This window comes from Colletotrichum karsti (assembly GCF_011947395.1).
Source record: "Colletotrichum karsti strain CkLH20 chromosome Unknown Scaffold18, whole genome shotgun sequence".
Lineage (NCBI taxonomy): Eukaryota > Fungi > Ascomycota > Sordariomycetes > Glomerellales > Glomerellaceae > Colletotrichum > Colletotrichum karsti.
The window spans coordinates 318,592-341,910 of NW_024065918.1; the positions used below are offsets into that span (position 1 = coordinate 318,592).

At 54.4% G+C, this 23,319-nt stretch overlaps 7 protein-coding genes across 7 annotated transcripts; 4 read left to right on the plus strand and 3 right to left on the minus strand.

Moving 5' to 3' along the window:
* Positions 1 to 1,969: 1,969 nt before the first annotated feature.
* CkaCkLH20_06185 (uncharacterized protein) lies at positions 1,970 to 2,575 on the plus strand (the record flags this gene model as incomplete). Its single annotated transcript, XM_038888902.1, has 1 exon — positions 1,970 to 2,575. The coding sequence occupies one exon, from the start codon at positions 1,970 to 1,972 to the stop codon at positions 2,573 to 2,575; it is 606 nt and encodes a 201-aa protein (XP_038745703.1).
* Positions 2,576 to 3,819: 1,244 nt separating this feature from the next.
* Positions 3,820 to 5,894, minus strand: CkaCkLH20_06186 (uncharacterized protein; the record flags this gene model as incomplete). The annotated part of the gene is made up of 2 exons (XM_038888903.1): positions 3,820 to 5,224; positions 5,278 to 5,894. 2 exons carry the CDS (start codon positions 5,892 to 5,894, stop codon positions 3,820 to 3,822), a joined length of 2,022 nt encoding a protein of 673 aa, XP_038745704.1.
* A 3,865-nt stretch (positions 5,895 to 9,759) lies between these two features.
* CkaCkLH20_06187 (chromo domain-containing protein) lies at positions 9,760 to 10,864 on the plus strand (the record flags this gene model as incomplete). The annotated part of the gene is made up of 5 exons (XM_038888904.1): positions 9,760 to 10,043; positions 10,099 to 10,141; positions 10,195 to 10,274; positions 10,332 to 10,695; positions 10,748 to 10,864. The coding sequence occupies 5 exons, from the start codon at positions 9,760 to 9,762 to the stop codon at positions 10,862 to 10,864; spliced, it is 888 nt and encodes a 295-aa protein (XP_038745705.1).
* Positions 10,865 to 12,209: 1,345 nt separating this feature from the next.
* On the plus strand, positions 12,210 to 13,804 carry CkaCkLH20_06188 (uncharacterized protein; the record flags this gene model as incomplete). The annotated part of the gene is made up of 2 exons (XM_038888905.1): positions 12,210 to 12,362; positions 13,091 to 13,804. 2 exons carry the CDS (start codon positions 12,210 to 12,212, stop codon positions 13,802 to 13,804), a joined length of 867 nt encoding a protein of 288 aa, XP_038745706.1.
* Positions 13,805 to 14,186: 382 nt separating this feature from the next.
* Positions 14,187 to 17,480, minus strand: CkaCkLH20_06189 (uncharacterized protein; the record flags this gene model as incomplete). The annotated part of the gene is made up of 2 exons (XM_038888906.1): positions 14,187 to 14,720; positions 16,434 to 17,480. 2 exons carry the CDS (start codon positions 17,478 to 17,480, stop codon positions 14,187 to 14,189), a joined length of 1,581 nt encoding a protein of 526 aa, XP_038745707.1.
* Positions 17,481 to 19,550: 2,070 nt separating this feature from the next.
* CkaCkLH20_06190 (uncharacterized protein) lies at positions 19,551 to 20,811 on the plus strand (the record flags this gene model as incomplete). Its single annotated transcript, XM_038888907.1, has 2 exons — positions 19,551 to 20,555; positions 20,611 to 20,811. The coding sequence occupies 2 exons, from the start codon at positions 19,551 to 19,553 to the stop codon at positions 20,809 to 20,811; spliced, it is 1,206 nt and encodes a 401-aa protein (XP_038745708.1).
* A 209-nt stretch (positions 20,812 to 21,020) lies between these two features.
* Positions 21,021 to 22,748, minus strand: CkaCkLH20_06191 (hexokinase-1; the record flags this gene model as incomplete). Its single annotated transcript, XM_038888908.1, has 3 exons — positions 21,021 to 21,444; positions 21,499 to 22,071; positions 22,123 to 22,748. 3 exons carry the CDS (start codon positions 22,746 to 22,748, stop codon positions 21,021 to 21,023), a joined length of 1,623 nt encoding a protein of 540 aa, XP_038745709.1.
* Between the last annotated feature and the right edge of the window lie 571 nt (positions 22,749 to 23,319).

The window sequence follows — 23,319 nt, forward strand, 5'->3', positions numbered from 1 at the left end:
CTCCACACTCCGGCCGCTTCAACTGCCGGAAGCCCAATGCTATCCCTGCCGAGCCTCCGGGCACTTCTGACGTTGCGCTTGACGCCTTTCGGGCCGCCTCTCCCCCCGAACTTGAGACGTCATCTTCCGGTCGCCAAGGATCATGCCCCGGGCACGATGGCCGTCATGCTCAGACAAAACCTTCAGTCATCATTCTCACCACCTACGGCAACTTCGCGTGGCCTGTGCTCTCACATATCGGACGGTTTCTAGACCCTGGATGACAGAATGTTTTGAAAGCTCATAAACACCTGCAGACAGTCTCTTGACAGTGACTTGTTGCTTGTTCCAAAGATCCGAACACTGCTCATGAGGTCATCTCATTTCAGCCGTCTGATCATTCAGTTGTTGGTCGAATATTTCATTCGTCTTGACGAGTTTCAAAGTCTTTAGCTTCCTGTCCATTTCACCCTAGCATTCAGCTTCTTCTGGAAGCAATCTGACTTGTCGTATGGTCAGACAGGGTGTTTTGCCCATATACAGTCCTCCACGATTGTTTTTCCTGACAACCACTGCTCGCTACCTCTATGACTGAGCGCTACCATTGCTATTCTCTTTGTTGTCACTACGCAAGTATATGACTAGGGACAGTAACCGTGGAGTGGTGTAAGCCCCTCGCTGCGGCCTGCGGTGGCGGCTCTATAATTCCCGAAATCTGTTCACAATGCTGCTGTCAAAACTGCCATCATTTGCTGATGTCTTCATCGTTGATACCACGGCCATCATCACCATATCTATCTTTGAGCATTCCGAGGTCATGTCTCTCAACCAACAATAGCAACGGGAGCAGCGAAGACTGCAAGGGATAAGACTCAGGCGAAAGTTATAGAAGGATGGCGAATTGAGGACAGGGACTAACTGAAAAGCCAAACCCGACTTGCCGCCAGAAACAAGTTCATATGACATACCAAATAGCAGCCGAAAAGCGTTCTGTAGAACGGACGTGTAACACGGCCTCATCCCACGCTGAAGAGCTCCATGCCTAAACGCCATCCAACCCAATTCCGGCAGTAACACCAAAACTTCACTAGAATCATTGTATCCGTCACCGATGAGTGACCATACACTCACCATCCGACAGAAACCAGTGTACCCGTGGGCTGACGTTTCCCGTCAAGACGACAAACGGCGACGTCCTGTTTGATTGGTTGCATCATTCATCTTCAGCAAACAAATACTGCCGTGTAACGCTTGAGTTCCGGGCAATTTGACATCACTTATCGTACCCTCAGGTTTCATAATACCAAGAGATGACCGTTGTAGCCATGCTATGTCATACGTGTCAGTGAGACTGATCAGAATAACTGACAAAAGGCCATGTTGAACTCATTCAACCCCTGCTTCTATTCCCTCGTTCTTCCGTTTACTTGCATTGAGGGAAGATCGTTTCTCAGCAAGCCACCTAGTGGACCGAAAAGCAAACGAACTTCAACAGCACAGCACGCCACCAACTTTAATACCTGTTCGAAGCACCTTCAAGTTAAGATACTTATGTCTTTGGGAATAACAGCGTGACGGAGCTCATCCGGCTTCGTGTCCATGAAACCAATATCTCGACTTCCCTCAGCACAAGACACCAGAGTCCTTCCCAGATATGCTTGAGCCGGTCCTCGAGGAGGACTGCAAGAACCGGAATGACTCCAACTCCAAGGATGACTACAACAGGAACCGCAAACTCGCAGAAAGGATGGCGCTACTAGGAACCCGGATAGACGTGGCTTCGGTATCCAAGAAGACCCGAGGAGAAGCAGTCTCCACTCGTCCAAACTCAACGAAGCTTACAGCAAGCAACGACACATCGGAGTCGTCCAGCCTAAAAACACGATCCCGATCCAAACAACAGCCTCTCCCACACATCCCATCATCAACTTATATGCCTTCAGGCGTCCCAGCATCACCCCCGAAGACACCAAAACGTTTGACTCCACAGATGATGCTCGACCAGCTCCAAACAATCCAAACAGAAGAGCGAGTCCGCTCCATCAAACGAAGAGAAAGCCTCTTACACGAAGCCGGCACTCTAAACCTCCCGCCCTCCCCAGTCGACGACGACGCCTCCACACCAGGTACCCAAAGCCTCTCCCACGACATCAACTTCCCTCCCACCCCAACCGACGACGACACGCCGACGCCGGTAGACCCTCCCACCAGCACCGCCGACGACGAAGCTCACACCACTTCCGCCACCCTCAACCCCTACGCAGCCTGCACCCCGGCCGAGCTCATCCTCGGCAAGGCCAAAGTCAGCAACGCGATCCTGGAGTTCAACGACATCCTCGAAGGCCTCGGCGGAATCGTCCTCCGCCAACAGCAGCTCGTGACCAACTCCCCCCTGAACGCCGAACTTCTCTCCCTCCAGGAGAGACTCTCCCGGGTCCAGTCCATCGCCGTCACGGAACACGGCCTGATGGCGGAGGAATCCCAGGCGCGAGCCCAGGCGGCGGACATCCAGCTACAAAAACGGGAGCAAGGGGTCATCATTAAAACGAGCGTGGGACCTGACGCGTTCGGCCCACAGATCCGAATGCGGGAATGAGGCAGGTGCGCGAGGACACCAACGAGAGGAGGTCACCGGAACTGCATTCGCGAGAAAGCAGCTTGTCATCTCCATCTTCCCGGGTTTCGGGAAATGGGATATTGGGTTCCAGAAGATGAACGCTCGGAAGTGGTTCTCGGCAGTGGAAATGAAGCCTTCGTCTCCTCCCTGTCCCGCCGCCAAAGGCCCGGTTACCCCTCCAGATGCTAAGAATAAACTTCCCGACCCTCCCAATAAAATTGTCACGATTCTGATCAGACAAAGTCTTACCGGTAAGGTGGTATTATTGGCCACCAGGATGCGTCGTTTGTGTAATACCCGGTGACGAATGGAGATGGAGAGGATGATTGGGGGCGATGTCCGGCATGGAGACGTGAAAGACGACCAGGGAGGACGGCGGCGAGTATCCCATGTATGAGACACTCATAAGATGAAATGAAAATGACTGTGCAATACCAGACCACACCCATCAGCGGCACCGTCTCAATATTGAACCCACGATGGAGCACACTCACCGGAAACCCTTGCGCCTCATAGAACTCTCGGTGGATCGTCTCATTTCATCAACCTCTTCACAATTCTCACGACTTCTCGTGAACCCTCTCATCACTCCCCTCCCCCACGGAACTCATTTCACGATATGCACCCCAGACTTTCATTGCCCATCTCGGTGGCCTTCCCTTACCGAGTTAAACGAAGTTGCTTTATGCTTCAGGGCTCTCTTAACCTGTGACGAACCCCCGGCCCGTGGCATCCCACAGTGGAGAGGCAAACCCCCACTCCTACCGCTGCGTGCCCGGCGCAATGGTAACACTAAGCAATTTGACAGGTTCCAGAATCAGATCCTGGGAATCGGCTTCATCAGCCCGCAATCAAAGCGTCGGGCAGTCATCTGAAGATCGCAGAGGTCTCGTGAGACACGCCAGAGATTGATCGGATAGAACGTAAGACGAAGGGTGCTTCCCATGTGCGCCCGAGAACCAATGCGGTGATGGAATCCTATATTCCGACATGTGAATTTGTACCATCACACCAAACATGCAAGATATCGCGGGTTCATTCTGGTAAGCCTCTGAATTACTAACTCCTGAAGTAAGGTTGTACAGTAGGCTGTCGCCATAAAAGTAAGCCGCGGCCTGAAGAAAGGAATACTGCGGCCGTTGACCCTCCAATGCAAGTTTTTTATTTTCTCCCAAACCCATTGAATTACCCTAGTCATCCATCCAAGTGAAGAACGGATCTCCTCAATCCATATACATTGGATCGCCCCGTACCTGGGACATGACCATTCCCATGTCGCCGCCGTGCATGGCCTGCATCGTTGCCTGCATGTTGGGCATTGACCGGCTCATGTTGATTGCGCCCCGGTTCGCATTCGCATTTGCGTTTTGCGCCATGAACCGCGCATCACTCGCGCCTCTCTGCACCGGTCTTGACCGAGGCACATCGAGTGTAGCCTGCCTTTGTACCGGCTGCTGCGGCATGGGTTTCGCGGTTGGCGTATTCATCACGGCGAAACTGTCATCGTCCTCCATTTCTGCGTCGGCGTCGGCATCCGCATCCGCATCCTGGTCGCTATTCTCATCGATCGAGGGCGGGCCGCTCGTTGACGCACCCTGATCGCTGTTGCCATTGGTGCTTGTCGTCGACTGTCGCTGAACGGGCATGGGTTGCTGCTGAACCTGCTGTTGCATTTGCTGCTGCACCTGTTGCTGTTGCTGCTGCTGTTGTTGTTGCTGCTGAACCTGCTGCTGCTGTTGCTGCTGCGGTTGCGATGGCTGAGTCTGCTGCTGTGATTGTTGCTGGTTCTGCTGCTGTTGTTGTTGTTGCTGGTGAGGAGTCGGGGTCGGGGTTGGCGTTTTGCTTCCTGTTTGATCCAAAGGCCGCTGGGCGTTCATGCCAGAGCTAGCCACGCGGGCTGATTGGATAACGTTCTTCCACCGCTCGATGCTCTGCGACACCACGTCGTTCATATCCAGGTGCCTATCCTCAAGCCGCAGCCCGACGCCGCGTGCGCCACCCTTTACGCCCGTTTCCAACACGTGTGCCATCAGTTGACGATCGAATGGGATGAGAGTCGGGGCGAACAGCTTGAATTCCCGCGGCTGTTGAAGACGGTTCAGCTGGTCGATTTGGGATTTCAAATGGGCGTTCTCCTGCTCCAATTTGTGTTGTTGGTCCTTCATCTTGCTGATTTCGGTCTGTTTCCTCCCGACACTCCTGGCTAACTCCAGCTGCCACAGCTCGTGGCGCCGCTGAACGGGCAGAGAGTTCCAAACGGCAAAAGCCGACTGCAAATGTTCGTTGACCTGCGTCTCGAGATGCTCGGCAGATTTCTCGGCCTTCTTGACAGCCTCACGGCCATCTCGGAACGGACCATCGCGGGGAGGATATGTCAGTTCTTCTATCACGGCCGTGGTGGCCGTTGCGCATGTAACCTTCCAGTTACTAAACTCCTTTTGGAAATGGGCGCGCAACGCATCGTACTCCCTTTGGCCGGGTGACTGTACTGACCAGGAGGTCGATGTGGGATGTTGAGTGGAAGAAAATAGTGTCGGAGGCGGGGCGAGACACTGCAGAGTTAATGCCGGAAAGTCCAGAGCAAGAGGATCAAAGTCAAAAGGCATGGAGCTATTGTCGATGTTTTGTCTGTCGTCCGGGTCAGCAAACATGGTCATCTTCAGGAGCCCGCAGGTACATACTTGGCAGCTCTCAGCGAGCTGTAGAGCTCTCTAAAGGCAAGCTCTGCAGCCCGAGCGTTGTCGTAGATGTCGGCCATCTTTTGCTTCTGGTCGAAGTTTGCCTTTTGCATCTGCTTGCTCACTTGTCTCTGTCTCCTCCCGGCGTTCTGGCTACCCTCTCCGTCTGTGGAGTTGGCCGTTTCGCCATTCGGGGGAATGTTGTTCATGACGCCCGTAGCCTCCCAAGAAGGGGTCCAGGGGTATTTGCTCAAAGTCGAGTCCACAGCATACTGGCCATCCTTGGGCAAAGGAGGAGACTTGTGTGATTCGGTTTCGTTGGAGACGGGTTCGCGCTTTGGAGGTGCGGCCCTCGGTGTACTCGCCGGGGTGGATACGTTCCTACTAGTACTGGGCAGCGAGCCCCTTGGCTGTCTCCTCGTGATGCCCCCTCTCAAGCGCTTTATGGCCTCAACGTCGTGAACGCCATCGGGAGGCTTGGGGTTCTTCTCCTTGATGTATAGATCGAGGTGTCGACCGAGAGAGGACGAGGTGAAGGCCTGACCACAGTAAGGACAATTCTTGTCCTTAGGGGCGCCTAGTTTCTGGTTCGAATCGGCGTTGCTCGCGGTTTCGGCCATCGTGGGTCGACTTTTTTCGGTAAGTCCCTGAAAGAGGTGGTGGGTAGTGAATGATTCGAAGGTGGATGTATTCGGTACGTGGCTACAGATCGTTCGGTCGAATAAGGAGCTGCCCCGTGGGAGCTATGCAGTCGAGGCTCATGCGGTGTGTTGATATGTAATGATATGTGTTTTGTTGGCAGAGAAAAGGGGGTTATAGACGAGAAGAAGCACAATTTAAAAAGAGTTTATGGCAGTAGGTACGGTAGGTACGAAAAGGAAAGGAGGTGGAAAGGACAGAGTGGATGCGACTCAAGGAGAAGAACGAGCGATGGGAAGGAAGGACAAGATGCTGAAGAGCTAAACGAGTGTGTAAGGTAGAGAAGGAGGTCGGTGGGAGATGTCGAGAAGCAGCTGCCAAACCCCCGTGCGAGCAGAACACAGCCGATCCTTGTGATAGAGTCGGGATGAGGTGGTTCGGGTCGGGGGGAGGAGTAGCGAGGCGAGGCGAGGCTCTTGGCGAGAGAGGAGTTTTCTGGATATCTTTCCCTCGGATCGGACCTGTAAAGACGATATGCAGGAACAATCACGCCGTTGCAGTCTCTATTTCAACCATGGACGCTCGCAGTCTCTGGGCCTCTGGGCGGGTGAGGAGGTAGGGGGGTGGGAGAGGGTAGACGGGAGGTGGAAGGTGATGTACAGATGGAGAGTAAGGGGAAGTGCAAAAATGTCACCCGGGATTTAATTATTGCAGTTTTTTTAATAAGGCAGGACGGCAGGGGTAGCACCGCCGACCCGCGCCAAAAAAAAAGTCGAGCTTGCTTCCCCCCATCCCGTCCAGTTCCCCCAGATTGGCGCCAGTGGGCAGCACAGACGGAGCCAAGGACGGCCCAGATCAGCCCGTTCAGGGCCGTATGCTGGTCCCACCTCTGGAGGCAGATGCAATCCAATGTATCTGTACAGAGTATGCGAGTAGGTTGTTTTGCACAATGGTTTGAATATCTGCAGCTGCATCTGTGTACTCGAACTCGTGGATGCAGATGAGAATCAATGGCAGGTGCGATGGGGCGCCTATTATTACCACCACCTTCCGTGAATAAAACGCAGACCGGGAGGGAAGGCACCTTCCTTACCGCGTACCTACCTTACCTCTGCCGCTAAGGAAGGTAAGGTAGGGTTCAATTGGCTAGGCACTCAGGTACGTATCTCGCCTTCCACCTTCCCTCATCATCTTAACCAAGAGCACCAACAAACCACACAACCAACACTCACTTCTATTTCCATCACAACGCGCGCGCACTCAGATCAACCGAGAGATTTCCTCGCCTAGACATGTGCGCCGCTGCTGGCCCGAATGACGCCTTGCCGTTGGCCTACCGTGCCCTCCAACTCTTCAGCAGCTAATGTCCAGCGACATGACGAGAAAACCAATCGACGACACGCACATGTCTTCAAACCACGTTGGATTCCTTACTCGGCACCTGAACTCCTGCACCCTGCTGGTTCAGACATCGGACACACGGACATATTCGCTCTCTCTCGCTTCCTTCCTCGCTCTCTCCAATCTCCATTCCAGCACTTGGCACCGGAGCCTCTCTTCTCTTACATGTGCTCGTTGTTCGCTTAGTGCTGATCTGGCTCGCGGAAACGAAAGGGACAGCCCGGCGCCGCCCTGTCCCTCACTTTTACAGGCCTAGCGCTGTTGGGGATACACGGGAGAACTTTTGATTCGAGCACCGAGACCGTCTGTTGTCTCTTGTCTGCTCCAACAGCTGTCTTTTTCCAATCCTCGGGCTCCGTCCAAATATCCCTACCAGAAGGATGCATTTCCAACCCTACCCTGCCAAGCTGCCTTATTGAGCCCGAATCGAGCTGCGTAGCCGACGGCTCTGACTCGGAGCGACCTGGGAGGACTACAAATCGGGACCGGCCGCATATTGCTCTGCAGATGAGATGTTCATCGCACAGCGGGATGGGGCTGATAGCCGTCACCAATTGCAGCGAAGCAAGTCCTATTTGTCCATTTGACGACGCGGTGGATTACCCAGCATCAAGCGGCGAATCATGAGTGAAAGTCAAACACAACGTCGCTCCAAAATGCTGCACCACTGGCGCTGGATGAATGAATCCTGGCTAGACTGACCGACCGGGGCTCGCGCTGGCATTCCCGGCTCGTTTCTTTAGGCTCCTGGGCCCACCAACCTGTGTTCGATCCAATTTTTCAGGGGCATTCCGGGAGATCATCCAGGGGAGCCGGTGAAGGAGCTTAGTGCCAACGGCGCCGACAAGACTTGACAGCTTTCGTCTCGAGGCCGTTTGGCTCAATTTTTCCTTGCTGAGAGGGAGTGAACGAATTGCAGATTGCTCGGGTTTCGACGAGAGACTCGGAGATTCCAAGAATTTTTAGGAGGTTTCTCATCGACTCGTTATCCCTTCTCAGTCCTCTTGTTTCTGATTGTTCGAATCCGGGAATATTATTCGGCGCTCAAGAACACACTCCTCCGCAGCTACTTTTATTTGCGACTCCATCAAGAGGGTACGTGTCTTGTATGTGACTAAGAACTCACTCATACAAATGCTACTCTTACTCTACTCCTCGCTGCGTCTGCTATTGCCCTTCTAAGTCGCTATTGGCTCCGTCATTGGTCTTGTTAGTCAGCACAATAACCGTGGACTGGTGGAATGAAGTTGACGTTTGCAAGACGCGACGCAACAGGACGAAGGAGAGACGAATATAATTTCGCGACTTCAATGCCGGCGGCGCAGTCTCTTCAGCAGCAGATTGAGATGTTTCTGCAAGAGCTGACAACTTATGTCATCAACCAGGGAGGCGGATAAGACTGTGCCGCTCCAACCAACAGACAAGAGTTGTTGGTGTCTAGTTCACCTGCAGCAGTTGCAGAAGCGTAGTGAGGTTTTCATCAAAACTCTGCACCCCAAAAGGGGCGGCGCTTTGCCGGATGAAAACACAACCAACGACAACACTCTGGTTGTCAGTCCTAGACGGAGGCAAGGCGCATGAATGATTTAGCAGCTGGCTGGCAAGTGCCAACCCTGCTCCGAAGCCAGGTCTTCGCAACCGCCAACCGTGTTCTTCTCCCTCGCGTCAAGCTTTGCCGCTGGCGGGAAGCTTGTGGAACGTTGAAGTCGGAGGACGAGCCAGGTTTTGACTGCTGCTTTAGATCAAGGGTCAAACATAACGCTGAGTAGGGTGAGTGTCAGCTTCAGCCCTAGCTGCCTTGAAAACCGGGAAAGGCGCGACGGGGAATCATCGGGTTCCCCAGGAGCTTCCTGACGTCCAAATATCTTTGCGAAAGCCTCTCTATCTGAGATGCATCTGCTTGATCTCAACAGATTGTCCTTCCATCCAAGTGCACCTCGAACGGGTTGGATCTGGAGCTTGGTCCACCGGTTCGGAGGATCCACACAAGCTCTTTACAAGAAGGACGGGGTCCCGTGTTGGAGGAAAGCATCGGGATTGACGTCGGGAAAGCACTGGCCGACGGGATGAGAACTGTGGCTCAGTGTCATCACGTGACTATCCACCCGCCATGTGTGGCCGTGCGCGACGTGATGCTCCCACCTATCTTTCCCATCCCCAGCCTCATTCTGCAGCTTGGGGCAGCTACTTCCGTCAATTGCACCTACCTACCTTAACAATCGTCGCGTCGCTACTTCCTGCCTCAATACACTTCGCACGCAACTTCCGTCTCGCACCTTCCCCGAACATTCGAGCATCTTCTGCCTGATACAGAATCTTCGCAATGCCTCCCGGTAAGCTCTTCTCCTTCGCACCACTTGCGCGCTTCACCTGCAAAGCGCGTCTACTTTGCGACAACTCTATACCCAACGCGACAACGGCCTCAATTCCCTCCATTCTGCGACCATGCCGCCCAAAAAGACCTACAAGAGAGACAGAAGACTGACTCGCCGCGCCGCAGCCATCAGCGACGATGAGATGTCCGACGTGGGCGGCGACATTGTCGCCCCCGCCCCGGTAAAAGCCACTCGCGGGAAGAGCCAGTCGATCGACTACGCGGACGACGTCAGTGATGCCAAGAGCGAACCTAGGAGCGACGCCGGCATTCCCAAGATCTCGGGCGACCTCAACGGCGACGCCGACGATGCGAACGGTGATGACGACGAAGACGAAGACCTTGACGCCGACGAGTACGTATTGCGACGTCAACGATGTGGCTAGATAATGGGGTTGACGCTGCTTCAGGTATGTCGTAGAGAAGATTCTCGATCACCAGGTCGGCGAAGATGTACGCGCTCCTCTCCCAGCATCCATGCGATCCCACACTGACACACATCGCAGGGCCTGGTCAACTTCAGAGTAAAGTGGGAAGGCTACTCGAAGAAGTCGGATCAGACGTGGGAGCCCGAGGACAGTCTCAAGTGAGTGACACACCGTGCTTCGTCACAGCGACCGACCGAATACTGACACAGCGACAGGGAGGGCGCTGCCGAAATCTTGGAGGAGTACCTGAGGACCATTGGCGGTCGTGAGGCGCTGTTCGAGCAAAAGTCACAGGCCAAGGCGACCAAGAAGCGCGGCCGTCCCGCTACCTCCACGCCGCCCGCGGGTAAGAGGTCTAGAAGAAACGGACACCCTGCCGACTCTACGCCACCAGCATCCGCAACTGCTGCCAAGGGCAAGGCCTGGACTCTGCCCAGCGGCAGCTGGGAGGATGAAGTCGAGAGTATTGATGCCTGCCAGGACGAGCAGACGGGCGCGCTGGTGATCTATCTTAACTGGGCGAATGGCCAAAAGACGAAGCACCCTACGGAAGTGGTCTACAAGCGATGCCCGCAGAAGGTAAGATCTCGTCTGCCTCGTCTTAGAGACCGCCGCGCTAACCAATCATCAGATGCTTCGCTTCTACGAGAAACACATTCGCATTGTCAAGTCAGAGCCCGAGGCCGATGCGGACAACAACTTTGGAAACTCCAAGGCCGAGTCTGCTGCGCCAGAGGCCGAGATGTAGAGCGCCGCAATATCATGGCTGCGAGGTTGTCGTTTCCGGGACCGGCGTTAGGGCTGCTAGTATCTAACATTGTCAGGAGGCTTTCATGGACTTGAGTTTTTCTCTTAATCATCTCGGGGTTCTTCAAAAGGGATCCGCGCGAACCTCGTCTGTAATTAGGCGTGGGGGTTCGCGGTCGGAAGCAGCTGCGTAACGTCTCGACGTGTAGGGCAGTGTGGCATGTGTGATTAGGAGATAGTTTGCAACGGAACAGAATCTGGCTTTCGGGTTGAAATCCTCACCGTTGCGTCGTGATGGTGAGCCTCGTGCCGTTCGGGCACTAGTCTACTCTGTTCCAAGGTCCAGACATTCAAGACCCAGGCACTAAGTCGAAAATGATGCCCGATGTCCAGGCACACGAATCTTGCCTCGTCCCATACGGCAATGGCTCCACGTCAGCCGCGACTCTCGGTCTCACGTTCATGAAGGGGAAGACATCCCACACGGGCAGGGCTGTCATTGAGGGGCCGGATGCAGGAACAGACAGGAACAGGCGGCCAAAGTACACCGCCACCCAAATTATGCGGTGAGAATACTTGCGCCCAGCCCGCGGGACGACGGGGGAAAACCTGCAGATGCGGCACCCGCGAGGTTGGGTGCGTCGAAACCCCCCTGTCCGCTGGACTGCCCCCACTAAAAAAACAGCTTTAGACCCCTGCCGCGAGGGCGGTTGGGTGGTCGCGCGCTGTTGCGTTTTCCAGCCTCTCCCATTTTATTGACTTGGCCTGGGAAACCTGGTGGCGGGGCAACGCTGCTTTTTAACGCGGCGCTGGCCCGGCTGCATTCCACACTCTGCTGGGTTTTCCCTCTCTCTCTTCCCTTTGGATATGTTGCACGACAAGACTCAATTGAGATATTGAACGGGAACGTTCGAAAATACATTTGTTCTCGACTCAATTGAAGCGGATCTCGGTCACTCCACCAAACGACCCCATTCTGCCGGAGGTATCTTGTACATCGCGGGGACCTGTGCGACTACTGCAAGGCGAACATAGGGTGCGCTTCACTCTCCTCTGGAATTCTCCCCAAGACACAAAATTTGACTAACCCAAGTCCGCAGACGTCTGACCCAAACACATCTTCAACGGCGACGGTTTTTGAACCCAATTCTCTCGCCTTCCCGAGACACCAAATATTCCCCGGCCACGGCGACTCCGACTCCCACCGGACCGTCCGCTCGCTCCACATCGTACCCCGACAGTCCGGGCGCACTCCACACCTCCTCCGGACGGGTCTCTTCCGTTCCAGCTTCCGGGCACAACGGGAAACCTCCTGAGCCCTCACCACCACCACCACAACCGCCGCCATGGTCAAACAAAACGACGTCATCGCGATCATCGTCATCGTGCTCTTCATCGTGCTCGCGGGTGTCGCATTCGGTATCTACAGATTGGTCCACGTCGCGCGCCAGAGCATGAGCGTGACCTCCGGGTCGAGTAGTAGCAGCAGCGACGAGATCGTCGACGATTGATCACCGGTGTCTTCCTCGGGTGCGAGTCTGCGGCGCCGCATGCCAACAGCGGGGTCGAGGACGCGGCTCCTCTACTTGGGCGGATGAAAAAGTAAAAAGCAGCGACGAATTGGGACGAAAGATAATGAGGGTGAAGAAGGGATACGAGACATGATTTACAGGCATTGGGCATTTTCACAGCATTTTTGTTTTACTTTTCGACTTTTGTTTTGGCTAAGTTATTATCACATTGGAAGGCAAGATATCTACGAGTGTATGATATACAAATACAGCGGGAGGCTCGCGGAGGGGTGGGAAGTTGTTCAGATGAGATGAGCCTATGTATATAGAATGAAACACGCCCTCGACGGCGGTATGAGGGATATCTGGAAGGCGCGCGGCGGCGTTGAAGAATACAACAAATTCCGTCACCTCTTGTTCCCAGTCGGTCTATCAATGTTCGTCATGGTCATCGAATAGAGCATGTAGAGCTCGGCCATCGCCTCTGGTGATTCAGTGACTTCGACTCGGACCTATTCATCACTTCCAAGACCACTGGGTCTTCCAGACGGTGACGGACATGACTTCGACCTGTGTCCTATATAAGGACGTCTTCTTGGAGATCGTACCAAGCAGGAACCAAGACTGACGATATCAATCCGAAGTAGAACCTAGAAACGAATTCTAGTCGACATCACAACTATACCATGTCCCAATATATCACTGACAACGTCGAGATGATGACCACCTACCCAACAGCCGCCAACCTCAACTTCCGCCCCCCGCCCCCGTCCATGGACCTCAACATCCTGGACCAGCTCTGCAGAGAAGTAGACCACCTCGACCGCACATCCCGCACCAAGCACCTCTTCGCCACCTGGTCCATCGACGACCCGAGCAACCAGGGTATCCTCATGCTCATCATCAACGAGCTGCACGACCGACTCCGCGCCCGATCCTCCGCCCTCCTCGCCCTCGAAAAGGCCCAGACGGCGCTGAACCTCGTGATGATCGACCTCTCCCCCGAGACCTTCGCATCTCACATCCTCGACGTCGGGATCATTGACGGCGAGCCTGACATGGTCCCCGAGGGCAGGGCGCAGGGCGCGCGGTGGGAGCGGCAGGGCTGCGAGGTCGAGGGGCGGATCGCGCGGTACGAGAGGGAGAGCGCGGAGCTGAGGCGCAAGATTAGTCGCGTGGCGGCCATGGTCGGGGAGCCTCGGGTTCTCGACGAGGCGATTGAGATTGACGGGTGTAAGTTTACGTTGTTTGGGCGCCGGCGCGGGGCCTGCAGGGAGGAGAATAAGAGGAAGTTTGAGTACGACGGGCCAGTTGCGGGTTCGGTTGAGGAGGTGAAGAGGGGTCTAGTCGAGACGGCTGAGTGGGTTTTTTCGTATAAGAGGACTAAGGGGATGGAGAGTGGTGAGATGAAGGAGCGGATTCAGGCGTAGGCGGAGCCGGAGACAGACACTAGAAAGTAAACAGAGTAAGCAGCATGGCACTCGGGATGAGGCAGGGCCTATGTTCTCCGTTGGATCACACCATGAATACACATCAAGTCAGATAAGTCATGAATCAAAAACACAGTGAGTATTTTTCTACCTCACACTCAATAGATTGTAATACAGTTCGTCTCAGGAATGAGTCGTGCTAGACTCCGCAACAGTAGATACGCCATAGTTCAGTTCTCGTTCTCGCCCTTCATGTTCTCATACCTCTCATGCTCATTCACTGTGTATGTGTATACTGCTGCGGACTTACACGATGCAAAACCTCAGAACGATTGATCTGTTGACCAATTGAAAACAGTAGCTCCTAAATAATCCCTGAAAATCACTCGTTCTCCTGCCCATGCTCTTCTCTTTCCTTGACCGACTCATTCTTACTGGCGAGAAATACAAAGTCATCATCTCCCACTACTCCGATCGTGTATATCCTCTTCTTGGCCTCTCTGCTGTAGAACCAACCCATGCGTAAGCTCAAATCAGACATCCTATCGTATAGTTCTTCCTTTGGTAAGACCTCAGATCCTTCTGGCAGATGGCGAAACACATTCGAGTCGCGTATGAGAGAGCCCATAGCTGCCATGCTGTTGAAGCCATCGGGGGCCAGACCTTTGAAACTAGTGGTGGCGGGCAATTTCTTCCCAAGAAACCGGCGAGAGGCGGCGCCGATGAGGGACCATAGGTTGACGAGGGTTACCAGCGAGAGTATGGCAACGAGCGCGTAAGTGATGCCGGGATGCTGTACCAGGCGGTATCGTCCATTGTCAGTGACGGTTGCCTCTATCGGTGGGAGGCCGTTCGAAGGCGGTTCTCGATCCATAGAGTGCTCAGTCATGTTGAAACGATTCTCGAGGTTGGCGATCTGAGCACATATCAGACCGTAATTGTAATTGATATCGGTAAGGATGCGGTCCTCCTGAGCTGGATCACCTAAGGCCTCGATTGGAAATTGACCAAAAGGCCTTAACAAAGCCGCGACTTGCTTGCTTTTGATGCCAGTAGCATTTTCCACGGAAGCCACTTCAGGATACGATATCTCACTGTGTCCTGGAAAGGAATCGTGAGAGGTAAACGGTACGTCAAAGGCTGGAGTCCATGGCCTGGAGATGGTCTTGTCTGGTTTCGGTGGATTCTCCGTGTCGAAAATATACCCATCACCCGCGGAGATAAGATGGACTTCTGTAGGGGCCTCTACCCAAGTATAATCGCATCTCTGCATTGTTACATGACTGATTCTGTTGTCTTCGGGAGAATAGGACCCCCAGGCATAGGTAGCTGATCTCCGAACTGCATTCGAGTAATAATCTTTGTAAGGGTTCGACGACTTCAAACTGCAGATTTTGCGCAGCACATAGTCGTTATTTGGGGAGTCGAACGTCTCAGCAAAATATCCGAGACCATTCGGGAGGTTTTCTGCGACCAAGGAGACATTTTTCCCGGAGTATGACCGGGTGCCGTTGGGGCAAAGGACGTATTCGACTAGGCTAATCTGTAAACCTGCTTGTCCTGTTGCAAATGTGCCTCGTGCGTACGTGGCGCTGTAGTCTGACGGGGACAACTTGACACAGCTACTGTTGATTCTTGCTGCAGAAACAGTGGCCCGGATGGAGAGGTTCTGAGATGCGCCCAAAGTTTCCGGATAGCCAAGTTCGGGGAAAACCAGGTCTTCATAAGTGTTTCTCGGATAGGTAAGGGCCCCGTCTCTGTTCCAAACTATGCCGCTTATCTTTTTCCGGTTACCTCTTTGAAATCCTTCCTCGAACTTGCGAGCCCCGAACCAGGTGTTCTGCTGAATACTGACAGTTGTAAGCTCTGCGACAGCCTCAATGCTGAACACAATAGATGTGAGACTTGTTAGGAAACCGCAAAGCAGTGTAAGAGACTGCGACGATAATACGCCCCAGACCTTTCTCTTGGTACCATGATACAAGGATTGCAGTCCTAGCATATCGATGTAGGACCTGTCGAGGTCTTGGACACTGCATGGTTTTCTTGAAAGAATAGACAACGTCGTAAGGTTTCGTTGCGTGGTATCGCAGCAACTGATGTAAAGGCTGATACTGAGCATCAATAGAGCCGGAATCGAGGTCCATGCAAAAGTAATAACGCCTTCCTTGGGTATAGTTGTTATTCCATTTGTGATGTTTGATCGGTGCAGTAAACATAAGAGCCCGACAATGATGCAGGAAACGAAAATGGTAAATAATGTCTGGATCCACGTTCTTAGAATGAACGGAGTGAAGCCAAGGATCCATACCGGGCTGTTTGAGGTTGATGTAGAGATGAGTTCGGCTGGTCGAGCGATGGAATTCGGATTCGTATTGAAGAATAACATGTTCCCGAGGACGCTTGCTGGGTCTCTGAACCAAGTCGTGGTCCTCCTTTCGTGGCGAAGGAGTATAAAGAAGATAATTGCGCCGAGCGAAAAAAAAAAGACCACCATAGATAAACACACTCCAGGGTTAACCAGAAGTCTATCGACAGTTGTTGCCCTTTCCCCGGCAATGAAAGATTTCTGGTTGGTAACCTCCCTAAAGCGGTAATGCCCAATTAAGGGACCAAGCAAGCGGCATACTTCCATGGTGAGGTTGTACAGAGCATCAGTTGAGTATAGTGAAATATCGTTGGGGGGCTGACGCAAGTCATCGGAGTAGTCGGGGTAGCCGAGTCTGACACTAAGCAGTCGAATTGCAGCGTCGACAGGCCCGCAGACCGAGTCGGTGGACAGCTCCGGGCACCAGCCTCCTGGATAGTAGTTGGGAATCCCCTCGGGAGGGGATTTCGACATCAACTGAAAGAAATCTGTAGTGATGAGTGTTTTATCTGCCCCAGAAACCGCCGATGTGACTGGATTCATTCCATCGTCAACGAGTTGCACTTGAGATATCCAAGATGCGGACGTGCAAAGAACTGCCGCCATGCTGACCAAGTCTGGTGACGACGAGTTGATTCTGGTGGCGTAATATAGCGTTTGAATGTTTGTTTGTGGCAAGTTTGGGCAAGGTCTCTGCTCCTCGAGGCCAACGTCGATAACTTGCCATATCCCCAGCCATTCCCGTGGATCATTTGTTCCGGTATGATTGATCCAATGAATTCTCTGGTTCTTCAGTGAGATTGGGCCCTTGCAGCCCTGGAAAGTGAGCTCAAGGTCAACCGTGTACAGGCCGGAACGCATAGTTGGCTCCTCTGTCAAAGCATCCTGAGTTACCACGAGCTTCGATGACCGCCAAGACTCAAGTTTCAAGCACTTGACATCAGTGAAATATCCGTCTACAGTGACGCTTATCGGCGCGGAAACTGTCCCTCTACTTGGTCCGTTTGGAGTGTTGAATGTCTGGAATGCATGATCCTCGGTAACACCAAATGGGCGACGCAAATTGAAATCTCGGAGTGCCGTAGCAAGGTACCATGGGCGAGTGTCCATGCTTGAGGTCGTCATGTTCGGGTTGAATGAGTCGAGAATCTCCAAGTCCATTTGTTGCATGCTTGAGATACCTGCGAGACTGTACAGGCCTGGGGCCAGGACAATTTGCACCTTGAGAACTAGCGATACAACAACCACCAGCGACACAAGATGATGCTTCCTTTTGAGGGACTGATAGAGAATTGTAGGGGTCGGCATAGACGTGTAGTCTAGGGCGGAACCATTCTCTCCGAGCGACATGCCATGGCGTCGAGCAATCCAGGGCATATATCGAAGAGCCTGTGTCTCAACTCGGCACCAGAGAATTGACGTAATTGTAAGAACTGTGGAAGCCACTTATTAACCTATGAATGGAGCCAGACAGCTGGGGTAGCAACATACTTGCCGTCGGACCGAAGCGCCAAAGGTAGACGTAGCTTTTCCGACTTTCGAACATGCCATCATACTTAAGGGATACTGCGCACATTGTTGAAAGAGACAAAGCGCAGAAGACGAAGAATCCCAGGAATAAGGAAAGAATGGGTAGTTGCAGCCAGTTAGGACGCCATAAACCACCGAGGTGTCTGCGGCCGTCACTTTTTTGACTGTTGTTGTTGTGGCGGATGTCGATGCCTGAATTACTCAGCAGCCTTTCTTGGCCTTGGTCGACTTGCGAGCTGGGCGTAACAGATGACTGTGTGCCTTCTGCATGTAAACCTCCTCCTGATGTCGGAAGTCTTCCTAACAAATCGTTCGTATTGGTACATCGTGAAGTTGTGCTCTTTGCCGGCTAGTTGCGATGTCTGGTGCTTCAATGGTGTTAGCGGTGCTGTGGCCAATGTCTTGTCATTCACACTTGCCTCGTGTCTCGTTGCGGCGTTGATATGGCGGCGATCGTTGAACTATACCTATTATTGGAGTACGAAACGTATTGATGGGTCAGGTATGTTACCAGCCAGAATGAAATAGGAAAAAGAACGAATGATTCGCGGTTCGAAGTCAAAGAGATTTCAAGTGAAAGTTGATGAGGTGACGAGTCGTCTGAATGAGACAGGAAGATTAACAAGATGGGTGCAGAACAGAGGAAAGAACTCCCCAGTTCGCAGGGAAATACCTCAAGGAGGTGACGCTGGGCGCAAGGCAGACCTGAAATTGTAAGACACACTTGCTAGGGCTGAGGCTGCCTCGTGAGAAACATTGCGGTAGCGGGCCTGTTACCAGGTGATCCATAATAGGAAGTTGGAAGTAATTGGGAATCTGGATTGGCATGCGCAGCTGATGGATTACTCTTCTGCATGCAGCATCCCTTAAGAGACATCTGCATCGACTTTCGCGCGGATGGATGTGACGTAGTCCACCCGGGAAACTACTCACAGCATGCCTCGCCAGCAAGTTCTGGTAACAGCATACAGAAAACGGAAAATAGCTCCAGAAAATACGAATATAAGACTAAAAAATAAAAGGAAACAAGAGAAAGAAGACGAAGGAGGAAAAAGGCAAAAAAAAACAATGAGCCACTCCAGGATATATATAGAGCCACCAATTTGATTCGAACCATCGAACTCTGCCAAACCCAGGCATACAATCCACCCCTAGGCCATGTTGCAACTGTCGCCGACTCATTGTTGACGACCACTGAACGGAGGTGGACTATAAAGGTGTGCGCCTTCCCTGGAAGACTTTAGTCGCCTCTTTTCCACGTCTGAGCCTCAGGCAGACCGTCGCCCACACATTGGAAAGACTCTTCATACCCAATATTCATTCAATTTCAAGCCTAGAACACATATGGTCATGCTTTATTGGAAAAGTAAAGAAATGAAGTTTTACAAGCATGGGAGCTGGAGCGAGCCGGATCGATGGCTGGCCATTTACACGTTGCGTAAACATTTACACTTCGAACGAAGACAGTACGCGAAGCTGTTGGTAGTCTCATACCAGATTTCATACTACGGAAGTATTTCTAAAAGCCCAAACACCTGGTCAAACATATAATTCGTCGACGTCGACAGCAGCTATCGCCAACGAAGTTGATGTGGTGTTGAACAAAAGATACGTACCTCGCAGCACCCCGGTCGTCGACAGGGACCACCCCCGCTGTTTAAAGTGCATCTTGACCCCCACCAACGCGCCGCGGCACGTCAATCGCGTCTCCCAAATCTGCCAGAAATTCAGACATCCTCACTGCATCACACATCTGCCCGTTCAATCGACATCGCTATCGCCACCACAAGACTCACCCGCAACACCGTCAACACCAACCTGTTCACACATCGAGTCCTCTCACCCACCATGCCGATCCTCGACCGCCGCCGGCAACAACGCCGCCCCGAACGGCGCGTCGCCGACAACGGCGACGACCAGACCCTCGACCTCCCGCCCTACGAACCCCTCGCCTGCCCCCTCACCAACGAAGCCAAGCGCGCCATCGCCGAGCTCTCCAACACCCGCGACGTCCACCGCTACCAGACCCACATCAAGAACTCCATCCAGCACCTCGGCCAGAGCGTCATGGACATCAACGACGTCACCCGCGACACCCGCGACTCCGTCGCCCGCGTCGCCGCCAAGCGCCCGGAGTCCGCCCTCGAGGACAAGTCGGAGCGCGAGCTCGGCCTCGAGAAGCACCTCGCCGCGCTCGAGGCCGACGTCCCCACCATCTCGGCCGAGGCCGAGGCCGCGCTGAGGGACCTCATCGACCGCCAGGTGCAGCTCGAGGACGACAAGGCCGCGCTGGTGGCCACGGTGGACTACTTCCAGTCGCTCCCCGCCCCCGCCGCGAGGCCGAGGCGGGGACAACAAGACGGAGAGGGGGAGGGGCAGGACGAGGACGTGGAGATGCCGCCGCCGGAGCAGTCCGTCATCGACACCCTCCGCCAGCACCGGGCCGAGAAGCAGCGCGAGTACGAGAGGCTGAACGCGTACCAGCGCTACGCCCTCAACAACGACTACGCCGCCTTCAAGAAGCTCTGGCACGAGTCCGTCCACGGCGACAACGGCCCGCCCGTGCCCAACGCCAAGCGCTGGTTCGACGACGCCGGGAACCCCGTCGTGCCCCGCATGTCTGCCGGCCAGGATGTTAAGAACGAAGGCGGCGCGGCGGAGGACGACGAGGACGACGACCTCATCATCGCCTCCGAGGTCAGGGACTACAGGTGTCCGCTGTCGATGGCGGAGTTCCAGGAGCCGTACAGCAATCACGTGTGCAACCACACGTACGAGAAGCAGTGGCTGGTGGACATGCTGCGGAAGGCGCCGGGGGGACGCGGTGTCTGTGCCGTTCCGGGGTGCGAAAAGGTACGTTGTTATGCGATCGGTGTCGAGAACTTTTGATTACTGACAAACAACGCAGAGTTTCCAATTGTCGGACTTTTACGACGACAGGGTGATCCTGCGCAAGATGAAGCGCGCCCAGGAGTTGCAGCGCCTCGCGGAGCAGGAGGGCAGCAGCAGCTCTGATGACGATGACGACGACAGGCCGGCGGTGAAGTCGGAGAGACGTTCCCAGGGCCGAAAGCGTAAGATGGAGACCATCGATGATGATGATGAATAGTCGTACATATTGTCTTGACATTACAGAGTTACTGGACCGGGTTAAGGGGCGTTCAGGGGAAAATATGGTATGATACCCATCATCAGCAATATAGCATTCCGACGTGATTGAAACACAATTCTCGCTTTATAATTATGCACGTGCTCTACCCAAGGGCGACGTCTACCACAGCGCCCGTCATTAGTCGTCCCTCCTCTGCGCTTTTGCCCTCACGCAGCATCAATAGTTGCCAAGGCCACGCCGGCCCCTAACAACGAGCTCTCCTTCGCCGGTACGAGGTCGATACTCCTATCCTCTCTGCCGACCAACCTATCCACGTACCCCTGGAGCATCTTCAGGTACCCCGGGTAATGCTCGATGACGCTGCCGTTGTACGCCACCATTGTCCTCACCAGCCCGGACTCCTGCTCCAACCTCTCCCGACCGGCATAGTCCTCTTCCTCTTCGTTCAACGCCTCGAGCCGCAAGGCCCAGATGGCGTGCAGGCAGGCGGCGATGATGGCTGCTGACCTCCTCGAGACGAAGGACGCCAGGTCGCGGAGGGCTGATACGTCGGACGAGGTCGGGGTGTGAGATGACGGGTGGCGAGAGACGAAGAGGTCGATTGACGACGCGGATTGGGGTGACGTATCGCTGCACCATGTTGGCCACGTCATACAAACACTCTAAGACGGCAGAGAGACTTACCCTTGAATGGCTGATATCGTCTCCGCCTTCAGAGAATACGGCTCATCAAGTGACTTGGGCACAACGCCGCCAAAGACACCCGTGGTCTGAATCGCCTCGATCAGGGCAAACCTCACCATCTCACCCAGGTACATGCCGCTGACCATCTGCTCCAGGGGCTGGAAGTCCGGCCTCGGGTGGCCCTGCTTCAGCGACCTGTCCCAGCGCGTCACGCTCAGGACGCCCTGCCCGAACATGCCGAGCTCCGTGTTGACGATGACGTCGCGTGCCTGGTCCCACCATTCCGCCGGACGGTTGCCGAACTTCGGTTTTCCCACGGAGGAGACGGGCATGTGCGCGGCGATGTTGACGCCGGTGCCGAGGATGAGGCCGAAGCGCGTGGCCGGGTGGATGTACGCCTGAGACAAGAGCGTGGCGCCGCCGTCGTTGACGATGATCTTGAGGACGGCGTTCATGCCTTTGGATGTACAGGCGGTCTCGATGACCTCGCCGAGGTCCTGGCCCATGAGGCCTTCGGCAGCGAGGAAGCCCTTGCCCATACCGTGGATGCGGCCACCCTTTGCTGATGTTTGTCTACCAATGATTAGCATGAGATGACTTATACAACATAGTGAGCATGCATACTCGATGGGGAAACTCCACGACACGGCCATGGGCATGGGTCGTGAGGGGTCCTCTCCGTCTTTGCAAATGGTTTCCAATACCCTATCCGCCATCCAGTCGAAGAAGGCCATGCCCTCGAGGTTTCTGATGTCCGCATCGATCACGAAAGAGCTCAGGCGGACGATCTCGCTCTCACGGCCCTTGGCATCGCGGCCCCGCAATTCCACCAGTGCTACGCGCAGGGTCGATCCCCCCACATCCAGGGCCAGATACTGACCGACCTCGTGTCCGCCGGGCAGCTGATGGTTGTACGAGGGAAGCATGCAAGCCATGCTGGTCTGCAGCTTGTCCCTGAACTGGGCCTTCAGGGCGTCGGACAGCTCGAGGAGTCCATTGCCGGCCAGAGGGCCCAGGAACAGGTCCTCGGCCTCCTCCAAGAAGTCGTCGATCGTCCTCGGATACAGCGCTGCCGCGGATTTCGAGCACTCTACCGACGGTGTCCTCGAGGGCTTCCCGGAGACGGGTTGGGGAGTGATCCAGAAGGCCAGAATGGCCTGTATCAGGGACTTGCCTCGCAGCAGCTGCTTGACGACGGCGGCCAGGAATGATCTCGGAAATGTTGTCATGGCAGGAGAAGGTTGGCGCATGACATTGAAGTAAGATGTGAGCGAAAGAGATGAGTTGGACGATGCCTGATCATCTAGCCGATGAGGCAGTGGACTGTAGATAAACAGAACAAGGCACGAGCCATATCCCCGGGGAGGAGACAGGCAAAAGACGAGTGAGACGGAGGGACGGAGGAAGAGGAGGGTCGCAGAGACGTCGTAAACGAGGTTTAAACGGCTTCACGGCGGACACCAGAGGCCAGAGGAGCGGATCGACAGGCACCGGCCGAGGGATGGTGACTGGAGCACGCACGGAGGAGAATGGAGCGGTAGGATGTCGCGTTGGAAGTCTAGCGGTGGGCTGAACAACAACAGAGGGAGGCGATGGCGAAAGCAACCAACAGGCCGAATGTGGTTACAGGGCGGGAAGAGATGGCCGCCGGGATACGGAGAGACGGACCCTTGGGACCAGGGCGTGCAGCAGAAGAGGTCGAGGTTGAGGTCGATGTCGAGGTGAGAGCGGGAACCACCGCAAGACTCTTCTCCGCCTCCAACGTCGCACAGGTGATGGGGCGACACACCGTAATCCTAGGGTATGTTCATCTGGCCTAGT